This window comes from Lithobates pipiens, unplaced genomic scaffold (genome assembly GCF_037356315.1).
Source record: "Lithobates pipiens isolate NorthernLeopardFrog02 unplaced genomic scaffold, aLitPip1_a1.2 Scaffold_8, whole genome shotgun sequence".
In the NCBI taxonomy this organism is placed as follows: domain Eukaryota; kingdom Metazoa; phylum Chordata; class Amphibia; order Anura; family Ranidae; genus Lithobates; species Lithobates pipiens.
In genome coordinates, this window is record NW_027507903.1 from 628,144,970 (window position 1) to 628,161,900 (window position 16,931).

Sequence of the window (16,931 nt, forward strand, 5' to 3'; positions counted from 1 at the left end):
AGTGCTCTCTATCTCAGTTCTGGTGTGGTGTCAGTGCTCTCTATCATGGTGCTGGTTTCAGTGCTCTCTATCACAGTGCTGGTGTGGTGTCAGTGCTCTCTATCTTGGTGCTGGTGTCAGTGCTCTCTATCATGGTACTAGTGTGGTGTCAGTGCTCTCTATCACGGTGCTGGTGTCAGTGCTCTCTATCACGGTGCTGGTGTGGTGTCAGTGCTCTCTATCACGGTGCTGGTGTCAGTGCTCTCTATCACGGTGATGGTGTGGTGTCAGTGCTCTCTATCTCAGTGCTGGTGTCAGTGCTCTCTATCACGGTGCTGGTGTGGTGTCAGTGTTCTCTATCATGGTGCTGGTGTCAGTGCACTTTATCACAGTGCTAGTGTGGTGTCGGTGCTCTCTATCATGGTGCTGGTTTCAGTGCTCTCTATCACGGTGCTGGTGTGGTGTCAGTGCTCTCTATCACGGTGCTGGTGTGGTGTCAGTGCTCTCTGTAGTTACACCAAAGGGCACTGATTAGCACTTTAGTGGTACTGTAGAGCATTGATGAGCACTGTGGTGGCACTGATGGCACTGTAGGGCACTGATGAGTACTGTAGAACACACAGAATCAATCAACTTGAGCTGAAAACTCATGCTGCTGAAATTTGTCTCTCTTTTCTCCTCACACATTGCATTGGTGTGAGGAGAGAGCATGACTCTGATTTGCTTACAAAGTTCATGTGGTAAAGGGCCACTGTATTCAGTTCTTTCCCCTGATCCGTGATATGCTGGATCCCGCAGACCCAGCAATCACAGAAACTTCCAGAGATCAAAGCTAAGGATTATGCCTTGTCTTGGAAAAGAGTCATTGTGATCAAGGTAAAAATACTTGTAAAATGTTGCTGCTACTTATAGGAATGTTACTTACACAATGTTATATTTTTTTTTGTTGCACTTCACTTGTCAAAGTAGTAATATAACCTTGACAGCTACACTGCTTGCATTGTGTTAAAATGTCTTAGAATATTTTACAACTATCCCAGGCCAGTGTGGTTATAATTGTCCTTTAGTTTAAAAGGGAAGTATGGGGTTCTTTAAAAAAAACAGTGACGTAACCAAGTGATCATGCTCCCCTCTGACGGGATGTGACATCAGAAGGGGGGGTCATCCGGTCACGTTAGCGGGTGGCCCCACCCTTGCCTATAAAACAGCTATCACAGCTAAAAGACAGCAGTTGCTGGGAGACCTCCCATGTAGGCGGAGTATTTTCATTTTTTTTTTTTCTATTTGTCGGGCAGTGTGATTGACAATGGATGTACATCACAGGACACTTTTTTTTCCTTTTTAATAAAGGATTAGTCAAAAACTATCTTTTGTGGTTTTTAGTTTTTGACATTTTTTTGGGTGAATTGGTAGGGGTACCCGATACCCATTCACATAGGGGAGGCGGGATCTGGGGGCCCCCTTATTAAAGGGGGCTTCGAGATTCCGATGAGCCCCTTACCCACAGAATCCCACAACCACCGGTCTAGGGTTTTGGAGACCCTAAAGCACCCCCCCATGTTGAAGGCATGCAGCCTGGTATGGTTCAGAAAGGGCTGCTCCCCCTATGTTGGCCTGCCAGGCTTATATAAGGGTCCGGTATGGATTTTGGGGGACCCTATGCCAATTTTGGCATGGAGTTCCCCTTAAATCCATAACAGACCTGAGGGGCCTGATTTGGATTATGGGGGGGAGCCCATGCTGTTTTTTTTTCTTTATTTTGATATGGAGTTCCCCTTAAAATCCATACCAGACCAGACCTGAAGGTCCTGGTATGGCCTGGAGGGGGGGGGGGGGGGGGGTTTGGGGGGAGACTCACGCTGTTTTATTTCATGATTTTTTTTTTAATAGTTGTTTTTTTTACCCATTTTAAATAAAAGTTACTGCACTACAAGGATATTATCTCTTTGGGCTTCTGGTTTATGTTATTTTTGATAGAGGAATTTCATTGGAGTTCAAGAGGTATGGAATTCATGTCATCTATCCTACACATTGAATTGTGTCTGCCAAGCTTTTTTGGTCTTTTATGTGTATTTATAGTTTGGTGAGTGAGAACTTTTACCACACGTGGTGAAAACACCTTGGTTGAATGTAAAGAAGGAATGTGCCACCATTTAATAAGACGGTGGTTGGGAATAATCATTCGATTATGGACTTTTTTGATTGTTGATTTAAAATAATGAAAATTAACTTGTGTTGTTAATTGATACTATTACACATTGGCTTTGTGTTCTAAATTAATTTTAAGAAGTATATAAATAATTAGGTGGTGGGACCCTATATACAAAAAATAACTGGCACTATTCCCATGCAATAGAAGTCAATAGAAGGTAAGTCCACACATTTCCTCACTGGGAGGTAGACATGGGCGCCGCCAATAAATTAGTTTTGTTCTGTTCCGTTACGGTTCGTATTAAAATTAATTCGTACTTTGTATTTCGTGTCCAAAATTCCGTTTAGTTTTGTACGAAATACGAATTGTCATTAGGTTCGTTAACTTGTACGAACGTTCGTTACGATGAATTTAATGGCAAAAATATACCTCAATATGACAGTCGATGCTGATAGAAGTTTGGTTTTTATCCAAAATACGAAATTCTGTTGAAGAATTTCCTATCCGAAATACGAATTTTTGTTAGATGAGGGGCTCCCACCATCCCTATGCTGTGCTGACTTCCTCCTTTGAATTCGTAAACAAAAGTTCGTATTTCGTACAGAATTCGGACGCATGGCAATTCGTATTTTGGATCCTCCCGAACGTACGAATTTAGGGAAATTCGTACGAATTTGAGATTCGTACGAAATGAATCGCACATGTCTACTGGGAGGAGGTAATGTGAAAAGGGGATTTAAGCGCTACAAGGAGTATCACACCAAATACAATCTGTTCTAAAAACTACAAGTTTTATTTATACAAAATCATTAAAACCTATATGTCAGAACATGTTAGAAAGTACAATCAACATGTTTTATGACCATTTCATGCAGTCAAAGCGTGGTTTTAATACATATGGATGGGTTATGTTTGGATCAACGTTTCAATATTAATAAATCAAAATACTGATAACTAATACAAGCAATACATCAATCAAGCAAAATATATAAAACATAGAAACATAGATATATCATACTCGTTGGTGAGGTAAACAACACGGTCTATACTATAATGAATGTTTATTTACCCAATGTGAAACAGCTGTCTTTTTTGAACAAGGTTTGGAAGCGGGTTAATGTTGCACGAAAGGGTTACATAATACTATGTGGCGACTTTAACGCTATACCCAACAAAACATTAGACATTTCATCTAGATCCCCTAAACTTCGAGAACGAGTCACCCTTTCGCACTTCATGGCCTCTGAAAGCTTGCACAATGCGTGGCAGTGTCAGCACTCGACTAAGTGGGACTACTCCTACTTCTCGAATGTTCACCGCACATATTCAAGAATTGATTTCTTCTTGGTTGATAAATTACTCTTGCAAAATGTCAGTACATCTACCGTTCACAATATTACATGGTCAGACCACGCCCCAGTTTCTATTGAGGTGGAGGGGTCCCGCACAGAGATTAGGGCAAACAGATGGAAAAACTACTCTTTTCTCTTTGAGAATTCAGATTACAAAAGTAAAATTTCCAATGAACTCCGTGAGTTCTTTCATATTAATGCCCCATCTGTGTTGGATCCCTTTGTGCTATGGATTTTTCATAAGGTTTACATGGGGGGAATTCTTATGAAAATAAGTAATATCGCTAAAAAATAACGGCACCAGCAAGTTAATGATCTATTATCCCAAATAGACAAATTAGACTCAATAAATAAAAAGTCACCTGACCCTGCCATTAGTTCCCAACTAGACAAAATTAGGCATGAGCATAGACTTCTAATATCCCAACACTATCATACATTCCCAAAATGGAAGGCCCATATCTATAGCCAGGGAATAAAGCTGGGAAATTATTAGCTAAGCAGGTAAAAGAGAACACAATTAAACAAAAAATAGCATTCATTTTCCACCCATTCATGGGAACTAAACTATTTGACCCAAAATAAATTGCTAACACATTTAAAGACTACTACAGCAAGTTTTACAACATAAAGGAAGACACATCCACCCCACAACCTTCTTTGGAATTGATCCAGGAATTCCTGGATTCAATATCCATGCCTAAGTTAACTCAAAAAACAATCATGTCTCTCCCAAACAACAAATCCTCAGGCCCAGACGGATTCTCATCTGAATATTACCGCACATTTCACTCCATAATAAGCCCATATCTACTACAAGTATATAAATCGGCCACCTCTAAAGCTTTTTTCCTCCAGAAAATGTTATCGGCCACAATTGCCCTGCCCAAACCAGGAAAATTTCCAGACACTCCACAGAACTTCAGGCCTATCTCTTTACTGAACATAGACCTAAAGGTCTACGCCAAGATCATAGCAAACAGATTGTCCCAGTTTCTGCTGGCCCTGATAAAGCAAGACCAGGTTGGTTTCATTCCGGGCCGTCAGGCGCCAGACGCAACACAAAGAGTTATCAACCTGCTCCATGCGGCAGAGTCATCGGGGGTTCCTTCTCTGCTTCTCTCGTTAGATGCAGAGAAGGCCTTTGATAGAATCCACTGGGGATACTTAAGGCAGGTACTAGGCAAATTTGGAATATCAGGTACAATCAATTCAGCCAACTTAGCACTATATACCAATCCCTCCGCAATGGTTTATACATGTTCTCTGACAGCTTCAACATCACCAACGGGACAAGGAAAGGGTGCCCATTGTCACCTTTAATATTCACCCTTTTAATGGATCCCCTTGCCAAAAAAATTTGATCTCATTCAAATATATTGGGCATTCCAATTTCAAAACAAGCACATTCTATTTCTTTATTCGCTGATGATGTAATTTTGTCCCGTTCGGAAACCAATACTTCGTTACCAGCTGTACATGATACGCTAAAGCACTTAAACCAAATTTCATATTATAAAGTCAACTCATCCAAATCAAACCTACTGGCCATAAACATAGAAGAGAATCTACAAAAATCCCTGGCCTCGCAATACCCATACCCATGGGCTGACAAGCCCATTCAATACCTAGGCATTCAATTAAAAACCCCAAGCTCTAATCTATTCAGAATAAACTTCATGCCCCTCATTTCTTCCTTTCAACCGAGATTGAATAGACTGAAAGCCTTTTATTTATCTTGGATGGGAAGACTGGCAGCATACAAAATGACCATTCTACCGAGGCTCTTATACTACTTCCGAGCTCTCCCAATTTCTATACCTGCAACATTCTTCAAGGCAGTTCAGACTCAACTCCACAAATTTGTGTGGGCAGATAAAAAAACAAGATGCTCCCAGTCTTCCCTGTCAAGAAGTAGAGGGATAGGAGGAATGGGACTTCCTATTCTATGAGATTACTATACAGCAAGAGTATAAGATAAAATTAAATTTTGGTTTCAATCTCACCCATCAAAACATTGGGCTACAATAGAAAATACCTGGATAAGGCCTAACTCCTTACAATACACACTATTAGCTAATTCATTCTCAAACACACATTTTAAATCCTCCCACCCTATCATACAACTGGTAATGGACACTTGCAAAAAATTCTGCTTAGATGTGGAACACAGTACAGACCTCACTGAGGTCCCAACTCCTCTGTCCTCAATCGGCACTCACATTAGTGACCATAAAACAATAACTTGGGGAAAAAAGGAATTACATTAGTCACAGACCTCTTGAATCAGGGAAAGAATATCCCCTTTATTATACTAGCCCAAAAATACTCACTCTCCATGTCAGACCACTACATGTACATGAGAATTGCAACTTTTCTAAGATCACACCCTCTGACACCTACCAAGATTCCTCATAAAGCTTGGTCCTTTTGGAATGACACGACAAAGCCCGCAAAAGCAATCTCTCTTTTTTATAACTTACTACAACAAAAAAACCTTTTCAGTAAACTACCACCACACCAAAAATGGGAAGCAGATCTCTTTGCATCCTTTTCAGAGGATCAATCAAAAAAAGCAATTAAATCCAATCACTGCTACATTAGATCCACAACCCACTGGGAAACGGCTCAAAAACTGCTCCTTAGGTGGTACTACACTCCCTATATAACTGCAAAATTCTCGAAGGGAAGCTCCAATGAATGCTGGCATGGTTGTGGCAAAGTGGGTACACTATTGCATATGTTATGGGAGTGCCCCAGTCTTTGGAGCTTTTGGAGAGCCATATTCAGATTAATATCTGAAACTACAGGTATCATAAAGACAGGAAATCTGGAAATGGCCATATTAAGCATCCATGTGGACCAAAATCAACCCTCTCTTAGATCAATGGCAATACAGATATTAATGGCAGCTAGACTGACAATTACTAGTAATTGGAAATCAATCAATTCTCCAAATATAAGCAAAGTTATTAAAAAAGTAGATGAAACCTTCAAATATGAACAGATTGTGGCTAACATAGAAGGAAAGACTTCCCGTTTCTATGTACAATGGGAACCTTGGATCCTTACTAGACAGATTAAGTGAACGTTTTGTTGTTTAAAGTTCTAGTATATTATATACAATATCTCTTTTATTTTCCTTTTGGCAGTGAACCAGAGCTCTTAATTCTCTGGATACTAGTATTGTGGTGAAATGATGGCTCAGATATTTGACTCACAAGGAGGAAAACATTTAGCCTCCATGTACTTATACTTAGAATTATTCTACAGATGTTGGGAGTAGGGATTAGCTGTTTGGCGAATTCAGAACTCTGTGGACCGTTCGCACCAAATTCGTGTGGCACGAATGGCCCACAATGCACTACACCATTGCTGGCTCATGACTGGCCAAGCATGCACTGTGACCCCGCATGCTTGGCCAATCACATCGCCGGCAGTGAGGAGAGCCATAATTGGCCACAGGCAGGATGCCTGTGGCCAATTATAGCTCAGGGGGTTTAGTACACGCCCTACACTATATAAGGCCGCCAGCACGGTGGCCTTGTGTAGTGTGGTCCGGCGTGCAGGGAAAGAGCTAGATAGTCAGGGACAGTATGTTCTTTTCTCAGGCATCTTAATGTTAAAGTGGTGGTGTGTGCCTCCAGCACAGTATACACATGTATCTACTCTTTATTGCTGGTGTTCTATAATACAGCCATCTACAGGAGTTAGTGGGTGTTGTGTGCCTCCAGCACAGCACAGTATACACCTGTATCTACCCTTTATTGCCGGTGTTCTCTAATATAGGCATCTGCAGCAGTTAAAGTGGGTGTTGTGTGCCTCCAGCACAGTATACACCTGAAGATACCCCTTATTGCTGGTGTTGTCTGTTGCATATCTTGCATATTAGCCTTTAAAATTAGCACTTTTGATTTTGAATGTTCGAGTCCCATAGAATTTAATAGGGTTCTAAAGCTCGTATGAATTTTCAGTCCGTTCAAAGGTTCTGGAGCGAAACGAACCAAGGGGTGTTCGGCTCATCCCTAGTTGGGAGTTTTAAAATACGTTTCAAGACAATTGTAACATTGTATTACTTGTCAACAAATACCTTGCAAGGTGTAACATTGTGGATTGTAAGCTGGAAATTCTTTCAATAAAAATTATTTTGAAAAAAAAAAAATACAGAAAACATAAGCCTATATAGTACATATCAAGATAGACATAGACGTAATCCATATGCATCAAAACAACACTTTGACTGCAAAAATTTACTAAATTTACTAAATGCAAATCCACTTTGCACTGCAAGTACACTTGAAAGTAAGTTTAACTTGCACATGATTGGATGATAAAATCAGCAGAGCTTCCACTCATTTCAGATTTAACCCTTAGATTTAGAGCGACTGCACTTGAAAGTGCACTGTAAAGTGCACTTGCAGTGCAAAGTGGATTTACCTTTCGTCAATAACCCCCATAGCATTTTGCTTTTAGGCCAAAAAGTTCAATTTTGGTCTCAACTGACCAGAGCATCATCTTCCACGTGTTTACTAATAGTTGTCCTGTGGACAGATTCTCCCACCTGAGCTGCTGATCTCTGCAGCTCCTCCAGAAGTACTATGGGCCTCTTGGCTGCTTCTCTGATTAATGCTCTGCTTGCCCGGCCTGTCAGTTTAGGTGGACGGCCATGTCTTGGTAGGTTTGCAGTTGTGTCATACTCTTTCAATTTTAGGATGATGGATTGAACAGAGCTCCGTGAGATGTTCAAAGCTTGGTTTTTTTTTTTTTAGAACCTAACCCTGCTTTAAACTTGTCCACAAGTTTATTTATGACCTGTCTGGTGTGTCCCTTGGCCTTTGTGATTCTATTTGTTTACTAGGGTTCTCAGACCTATGAGGACTTCACAGACCAGCTGTATTTATACTGAGATAAAATTACACACAGGTGGACTCTATTTACTAATTGGGTGAATTCTGATGGCACTTGGTTCCACTAGATCTTAGTTAGGGGTATCAGAGTAAATGGAGTTGAATATAAATGCATATTTAATTGTAAAAAAGTTTGAAAACCATTTATTATTTTTCTTCAACGTCACAATCATGTGCCCCTTTGTGTTGGTCTATCACATGAAATCCCAATAAAATACCTTTACGATTTTGATTGTAACATGACAAAATGTGGAAAATTTCAATGGGGTATGAATACTTTTTCAAGTCACTGTATGTTCTTATATATAGGTTTTAAGGACTTTTGTATAAATAAAACGTGTGTTTTTTAGAACAGATTGTATTTGTGTGGTACTACTTGTGGCACTTAAAAATCCAATTTTCACATCACCTCCTCTCAGTAAGGAGATGTGTGGATTTACCTTCTATTTAATTCATTTTTTAATAAGTACCATATCTCTTTCCTTTATATGGTGCTTAATGTCATTCTTTAACCCCATAATGTGGTTCCAACATCTCTATCCCAGTGATTTCACAATCTATACCTTTAGCCATAGGATACAATATATACCACCTATGTATTCTTCTGACATCAAGGATATGCTTATGCACAGATTTTTTTTTTAATATTTACTTTTCTATCACATTTGCATTTTTAATTTAAAAAAATGGTTTTATTTTTTCAATAGCTTTTTTAATATCCTTGTTCCGGAATGTGTATATGATGGGATTAAGCAATGGAGTCATTACAGTGTAAAAGAGAGAGAGGACCTTGTTCAGAATATCCAGTTGTCCTTTTGTTGGAAACAAATAAACAGCGATTAGCGTCCCGTAAAAGATGCACACTACGGTCAGGTGAGAGCTGCAGGTGGTGAAGGCTTTTTGTCTTCCTGTAATTGATTTCATTTTGAGGATGGTTAAAACAATATAGATATATGACATAACAATTATTATAAAAGGTGCTACGACACAGATGAAACCTAATACATAGGTCTGAATATGGAACTTTGAAGTATCAGAGCAGGAAAGCTCAATTATGGGTTCATAGTCACAGAAGAAGTGATGAATGATGTTTGGTCCACAGTAGTATAAACTGTCCAAAGATATAGAATTAACCAATGTAATATTTAAACTTAATAACCAAATGATAATCACTGATTTAATGCAACTTGAATGGTTCATTAAAGAGTTGTACTGTAGGGGCTTACAAATGGCCAAATACCGGTCATAGGACATCACAGTCAGTAGAAAAAACTCAGAGACCTCAGCATTTACAAAAAAGGAGAACTGGGTGATACATCCAGCAAGAGACATGGTACAACCATCATGTAAGATGATATAAAGAAAGTTAGGAAGAATATCTGTAGACAGAATGATATCAAGCAATGATAGTTGGGTGATGAAGAGGTACATGGGAGACTGAAGTGTTTTACTCAGATGATATAAAATCACAACGAAGAGATTTCCAGAAATAGTAACACAATATATGAAAAACAGAACCAAGAACAATAGAATTTTTATGCTTTTTATATTTGGGAAACCTGTTAGTACAATATAGGTGATGTTATTGTGATAGCCCATCTGGTAAGAGAATATAAAAATCCATAATAGTTTAGGTTGCAAGCATGAGAAAATCTACTATGTATGGCAAAACAACATTTAGTCTGACATTCATCCATTCAATTTTGTTAGGATCCTTCTTCAATATGTTACTATTTAGCTGAGTTTTGGCTGGTTGGCTGAGCTTTTGTACTATACTCAATTACTGTATACTATACTCATTACATGTACTATACTCATTATTTTTGCTAATGATCCTTTGGGTTTGACAGGCTCCCCCAGCCTTTGTCCTAGTGCACTATCTGCCTATTGCCCCAATTCCCTCACCAACCCACAAGTGGGGGCGAATGGCTGAAATCAACTCTGTCAACCTTTGCTTGAATTGGCTCAAAGTCAAGTGAAGAGATGGTAAGGGTTTACAGGTTACTTAACACACCTGCAGAGAGATATGGCACTGGAACAGTTTTCTCCACAGGCAACAGGTTTGGGAGGTAAAGAATATTTAACCCATTGATCACCCCCTAGTGTTAACCCCTTCCCTGCCAGTGACATTTATACAGTAATCAGTGGCTATTTTTAGCTCTAATCGCTGTATAAATCTCACTGGTCCCAAAAAAGTGTCAAAAGTGTCTGATCTGTCCGTCGCAATGTTGCAGTCCCGATAATTATCATAGATGACCTCGCTTATTGTGATTTTTTTCCCCCAAAAATATGTAGAATACATATCGGCCTAAACTGATGAAGATTTTTTTTTTTTTAAATATTGTGTTTTTTTTTTTTAATTGTCACTCTTTTTTTGTTTATAGCGCAAAAAATAAAAAACACAGAGGTGATCAAATACCACCAAAAGAAAGCTCTATTTGTGGGAAAAAAAGGACATCAATTTTGTTTGGGTACAATATTGCACAACCTCGCAATTGTCAGTTAAATTGACGCAGTGCCGTATAGCAAAAAATGGCCTGGCCAGGAAGGGGGCAAATCCTTCCGGGGCTGAAGTGGTTAAACTCCTCACACCATCTCCAGGCAGCAGACCTGGGAGGCTATGGAAAGAGCTATTTTACTGGCATCCTCTCCAGGCCAAGCCTGAGAGGCATAGACTCCTCTAGAAGGACTCTGTATATATTTATCTCCTTCCCCAACCCTCATGATTGTCACCATACCTCCTAGTAAACTACTCATAACCCCTAACATTGTATCTTTTGCTCTATCTATTGGAGAATAGGGATGGGCCGAACGGACCCCTGTTTGGTTCGGACCAGAACGTCCGAACACTGCGAATGTTTGGACTCGAATAATGAACCCCATTAAAGTCAATAAGACCCGAATGCCAAATATCAAGAGTGCCCATTTAGAAGGCTTAAATGCAAGTAATTAGGCATACAATGGTTATAGGGGTCCGGGTCCTGCCCTGGGGTACATGGATCAATTAAAAAAAAGTTTGTGAAAAACTTCACTTTTAAATGAGCTGTGATTTTTTGTTTTTTAATCACTTGCAGACCGGACCATTTTGCTGGTCAAAGACCAGACCACTTTTTGCGATTCGGCACTGCGTCGCTTTAACTGACAATTGCGCGGTCGTGCGACGTGGCTCCCAAACAAAATTGATGTCCTTTTTTTCCCACAAATAGAGCTTTCTTTTGGTGGTATTTGATCACCCCTGCGGTTTTTATTTTTTGCGCTATAAACAAAAATAGAGCGACAATTTTGAAAAAAACGCATTATTTTTTACTTTTTGTTATAATAAATATCCCCCAAAAATATATAAAAAAACATTTTTTTTCCTCAGTTTAGGCCGATACGTATTCTTCTATATATTTTTGGTAAAAAAAATCCTAATAAGCGATTATTGATTGGTTTGCGCAAAAGTTATAGCGTTTACAAAATAGGGATAGTTTTATAGCATTTTTATTAATAATTTTTTATTATTTTTTTTTTTTTACTAGTAATGGCGACGATCAGCAATTTTTATTGTGACTGCTACATTATGGCGGACACATCGGACATTTTTGACACATTTCTGGGACCATTGTCCTTTATACAGCAATCACTGCTATATAAATGCAGTGATTCCTGTGTAAATGACACTGTCAGTGAAGAGGTTAACCAGGGGGAGGCAGTGTAGGGATTAAGTGTTCCTAGGGGTGTGTTACTAACTGTGGGGGGCTGGGCTTTGTTTTAGTGAACACTGATCTCTGCTCCAATCACATCAGCGTCACTTGTTGCTAGGCAGAACAGGGAGATGCTGTTTACAACGGCATCTCCCCGTTCAGCCGCCCTGTGAGACGATCGCAGGTATCCCCGTGGCGATCGAGTCTGCGGGACCCGCAACCGGACTCACAGGGGTCCCGACCAGCATCCAACTACTCAGCCCGCTGACAAGAGCACCTAAAAGCCACACAAAAGGAGCACAAATCTGTCCCTCCTCCTCCTTACCCACTTCAGTCTGCCCCTGCGATACCGAGTCATTACCTTTCAGCAGCCTCCACTGACAGGGATGATGGTATAGCACAGGGTGTCCAAGGTCCTACCAGTTCAGGTAGCCGGCAAATTTATCTTCCCCATCTTCAGCAGCAGAAAAAAAATACAGTCCCTTCCACCCACATGCCCAGCACCTGAATGCAAGCTTGTCAAAGCTGTTGGCTCTCCAACTTCTGCCTTTCAGCCTGGTGGATTCTGCCCCTTCTGTGAATTTGCACAGTGTGCTGTACCACAATGGCAGGTTCCCAGTCGATACTACATTTAACGTAAGGCTGTTCCATCTCTCTACCATCACGTGGAAGGGAATGTTCTGGCATCGTTGGGCAAGGCAGTCAGCCATAAAATCCACCTTACGGCTAACACGTGGTCCAGCAAGCATGGGCAGGGACGATATATTTCATTCACAGCACACTGGGTAACACTGCTTGCAACTCAAAAGGATGCAGGACAGGGCTCAGTGCTGCAGTTTGTTGTGCCCCACACATCTCTATACAGCTGGTGGTGATGATGCCAGACCCGTGAGCTCTACCCCCTCCTCCTCCTCCTCCACCTCCATGCCCTCCTCTGCAGAATTGTTCTATGAACATCAGGTACCCCCTAAGCGTTCAAAGGGTTTTTCCCAGAGTCAGGCTAAAAGGTGCCATGCAGTGCTTCAGCTTGGGGTGTTTGGAGGACAGGAACCACACCGGAGCAGAGATTCTTGCAGCTCTGCAAGGACAGGCCCAGAGGTGGTTCACACCACACCAGCTGGAGCCAGGAATGGTGGTGTCCGATAATAGCTCAAACCTTCTGTCCGCCCTTAGACCCGGTTCTATCTCTCTCCACATCAAAATCACACTGAAAATGGCTGCCATTGAAAGAATACTTTTATACTGTGGGGCGGGAATGAGCCATGGTTGGATAAAGTCATGATTAAAGTGTCCAATCATGACTCTGACAGTGCTCTGTGCCCTGATTGGCTGAAGCATTCACTGCTTCAGCCAATCAGGCCTTGCAATGCACTGTTCAATGCCGCAATGCATTGTGGTCGGTCGGGGGGGCCAAACAAACAGTCAAACGACCCGTTTGTTCGGATGTTTGCCGAACGTCCAAACAACTAAAGTTCGGCCCAAACTTATGCTCGGGCGAACCGTTCGCCCATCCCTATTGGAGAACACTTCCCAACAGTAGGCAAAAATCACACAATACATTAGGATAGGGGAAACATAAAGAATGCAGAAAAAAATAGCAATTGGATCTTAGGCTAGCCACAGCCTAGCTGCCCACCAAGTTTACATTCGTGTAAATCAGCTAAATTCAATGCATCACAGCAAAAGTCATTCCAAATCTTACAATTAAATTTCTTTAGAAAGCCAGAGTAGAAATGTCAGTCCTCTGGTGGAATTCTGTAGACAAGGATCCTTGCCTTATACTTGGAATCTATGGTCTCTATTCAGAGGCCTGGCACAACCCCTGACTAGTACTTCTTAGCCCTGGTTCACACTGGTGTGATTTGACATGCGATTTGACATGTCTGTCTGTACTACTTTTTGCGATTTCGGGGTGCGATTTCCATTGATATCTGTGCAGAAACCCGCACAGATGTCTGTGAAATCACCGCCAAAATCAGGACTGACATGCCGGAGGCTTCATTCCCACACCTCAGTGTGAATCTGGGCTTAGCCAGCAAATAGAATGAGCTTTTCTGAATGTGGAGCTATAGTTCCAGTTGCACCTCTGCAGGGAGCCAACTGTTTCCATGCAGAGAGGCGGTGTTCTTTTCTGCAGCGTAATGGCAGGGGAAAGGCTTTTCTAAATAGTCCGCAGTTTCTTACTAAAGGAAACCATCAAGACTTTTTATTTTTTTGCATATACCTGGAAAGTAAATTTAGCTGGTTTAAGAAACTCAAACTGGGCATTAATAAATAAAAAAATATAACCGTGCAACATTTCTAATTTACTTGACTAAAACTTGAACATACTTTTAAGTTGTTTCAATTTTATTCCTGGACATAAATAAGGGCAAGAAATACAAGAAGACATGACATTTCCCTTAAAGGAAGGAAGAAAAGACAGCGAAGAGTCGGGAAGTTAGATAATTAGACATTGGAAATGAACATGTGAGGAATATTACACTAAACCAGGAAAGCTCAAATTTCAAATGTATAATACAATCTTTTTTTGGCATTAGTTGAGCTAAAATTGCAAATTGCAATATACGGTAGTATTAGAAAATCCCCGGTTAAATTAGGTAATGGAGAGAGGCTCGGAAGTAGATAAAAATGTTATACATCTTATATTGTACTGACTACAGTTCTTCATCTGTATGGAAACACAAAACATTAAATCTATGATGTGTCTATAATACTGCACCTCAATTTCATGCATATTTTTAGAGATGACGTCTGGATGTAATAGTTTACTTTGAAAATCCCCGGCAAACAGTGTAAGATCCGCCATCAAATGTTTGAGTGGAAATAATATTCCACTTACAGGGAATTATTAGTCTCTGTTATTTATTTAGTTGATATGAAACACTTTTATACATTTTACTCCTCCTTGGTTGGCTGTTTTTTGCATGGCTAATTTATCTGATTGCTAATAATCTTTTAGGATTTTTTTTTTTAGACTGTATTTCTCCTGACACACACCCTTTATTAATCTTAATTTGAAAGCAGTAGGGAACTCCATGTTTATTGTTACAGCTTTTATCCACTCACCTATTTTCTACCATCTGCACATTTTATCCACTTCAGCCCCGAAAGGATTTGCCCCCTTCCTGACCAAGCCATTTTTTTTTTTTTGCGAAACGGCACTGCGCCGCTTTAACTGACAATTTCGCGTTCATGCACCGCTGTACCCAAACAAAATTGATTTATTTTTTTCCCAAAAATAGAGCTTTCTTTTGGTGGTATTTGATCACCTCTGCGTTTTTAATTTTTTTGAACTATAAACAAAGAGCAACAATTTTGAAAAAAATAAGCATTTTTTTAACTTTTTGCTATAATACATATCCAAAAAATATATATATAAAAAACACATTTATTCATCAGTTTAGGTTGATATATATTCTTCGACATGTTTTAATATGGTTTTAATATGGTAATATACACTCGCTGCCCTTCGCTTCCGGGATCAGCGCAGAATCGCGGTGACATCAGCACGCCGCTCCTCCCTACGCTGTTTCATTAAAAGTAACGTCACCGTGATTCTGTGCTGATCCTGAAGCGACGGGCAGCGAGTGTATAGCTGGCTGGCTGGAGTTTTTATATAGGCGCTATATATCTGAGGACATGTAAGTGCAATACTATTTTTTGTTTTATTAAAATACGTGACAATATTATGCGATGGTGATTCCTTTCTCTTGTATGTGGGAAACGAGCCGTGTGCCCATAGGAGCCTAACATTGCCCGAGTGGGACGTTCTAATCGACTCATCTTCCTTGCTATCTATACCCTGGCTGGGTGATAAGCCATTGGTGATATTTGGTCTCAATTGGGGATCAAAGCAGCTGGTAAGCGGCAGTATTGCTGGTGGTGAAGGACCCTCACTCTCTCTTTGGCACTTTTTTGCTGATGTTGCGTGTCATGTCACAGTGGAGATCTTATGAAGAATTGCTCTATTTGGAAATGGACTAACAATTTTTCACATTTGGCAAAGAAACGCCTTTAATTTAGTGATTATAGTGTACAGATCTTGTATATGGTAGTTTTCACTATTGTAAGTAATATTTGTGTATAGGATTTATCACAATTCTTTATTTTTCGCAGTATGCTGCATGTATTTAATGTCATATAGCCATTCACTTATTGTAGCACAGCTGTTCTGTACAAATATGGAATGTTAAGTGTGGGTGGCTTCTATACAATGAAGATTGCATCACAAATTGTATCAATCTCATTGTGAAGTAAACAGCAATCTGCTGGGTAGTTCGTGAGTTAGCAAGCGGAGGCAGTGGAGGACGACGCTGAGAGTTAAAAGTGGAGAAGAGCTGACGGGGAGTAGATGAGAGGATATTAATGAGAGTGATAAAATAGGTCTGCTGTAGTGGCACTTAAGAGCATGGTAGAGCACCAATATGGCACTGTAGTGGCACTGATAAGAACCAATGAGCACTAATAGGGCACTGTAGTGGCACTGATGAGCACTAATAGGGCACTGTAGTAGCACAGATGAGCAGCTGAGCACTAATAGGACACTGTAGTGGTGCTGATGAGCACTGTAGTGGCAATAATGATCACTCACTGATGGGCACTGTAGGGCATTAATGAGCACTGTAGTGGCACTGATGAGCACTCACTAATGGCCCTATAGGGCACTGATAGCACTGTAGATCACTGATGAGTACTGATAAGCACCCACTGATGTGCACTGTAAGGCACTGATGGCATTGATAAGCACTCACTGATGGCACTGTAGGATAATGATGAGCACTGTAGTGGCACTGTAGTAGCACTGATGGGCAATTTAGTGGCACTGATGGTACTGCAGGGCACCAAAGAGCAC

At 40.5% G+C, this 16,931-nt stretch overlaps 1 protein-coding gene across 1 annotated transcript; it reads right to left on the bottom strand.

Moving 5' to 3' along the window:
- Nucleotides 1-9,068: 9,068 nt before the first annotated feature.
- On the bottom strand, nt 9,069-14,923 carry LOC143962397 (olfactory receptor 10AG1-like). The gene is made up of 2 exons (XM_077471682.1): nt 14,799-14,923; nt 9,069-9,989 (listed from the first exon to the last, which is right to left on the bottom strand). Exons 1-2 carry the CDS (start codon nt 14,883-14,885, stop codon nt 9,069-9,071), a joined length of 1,008 nt encoding a protein of 335 aa, XP_077327808.1. The 5' UTR covers nt 14,886-14,923.
- Between the last annotated feature and the right edge of the window lie 2,008 nt (nt 14,924-16,931).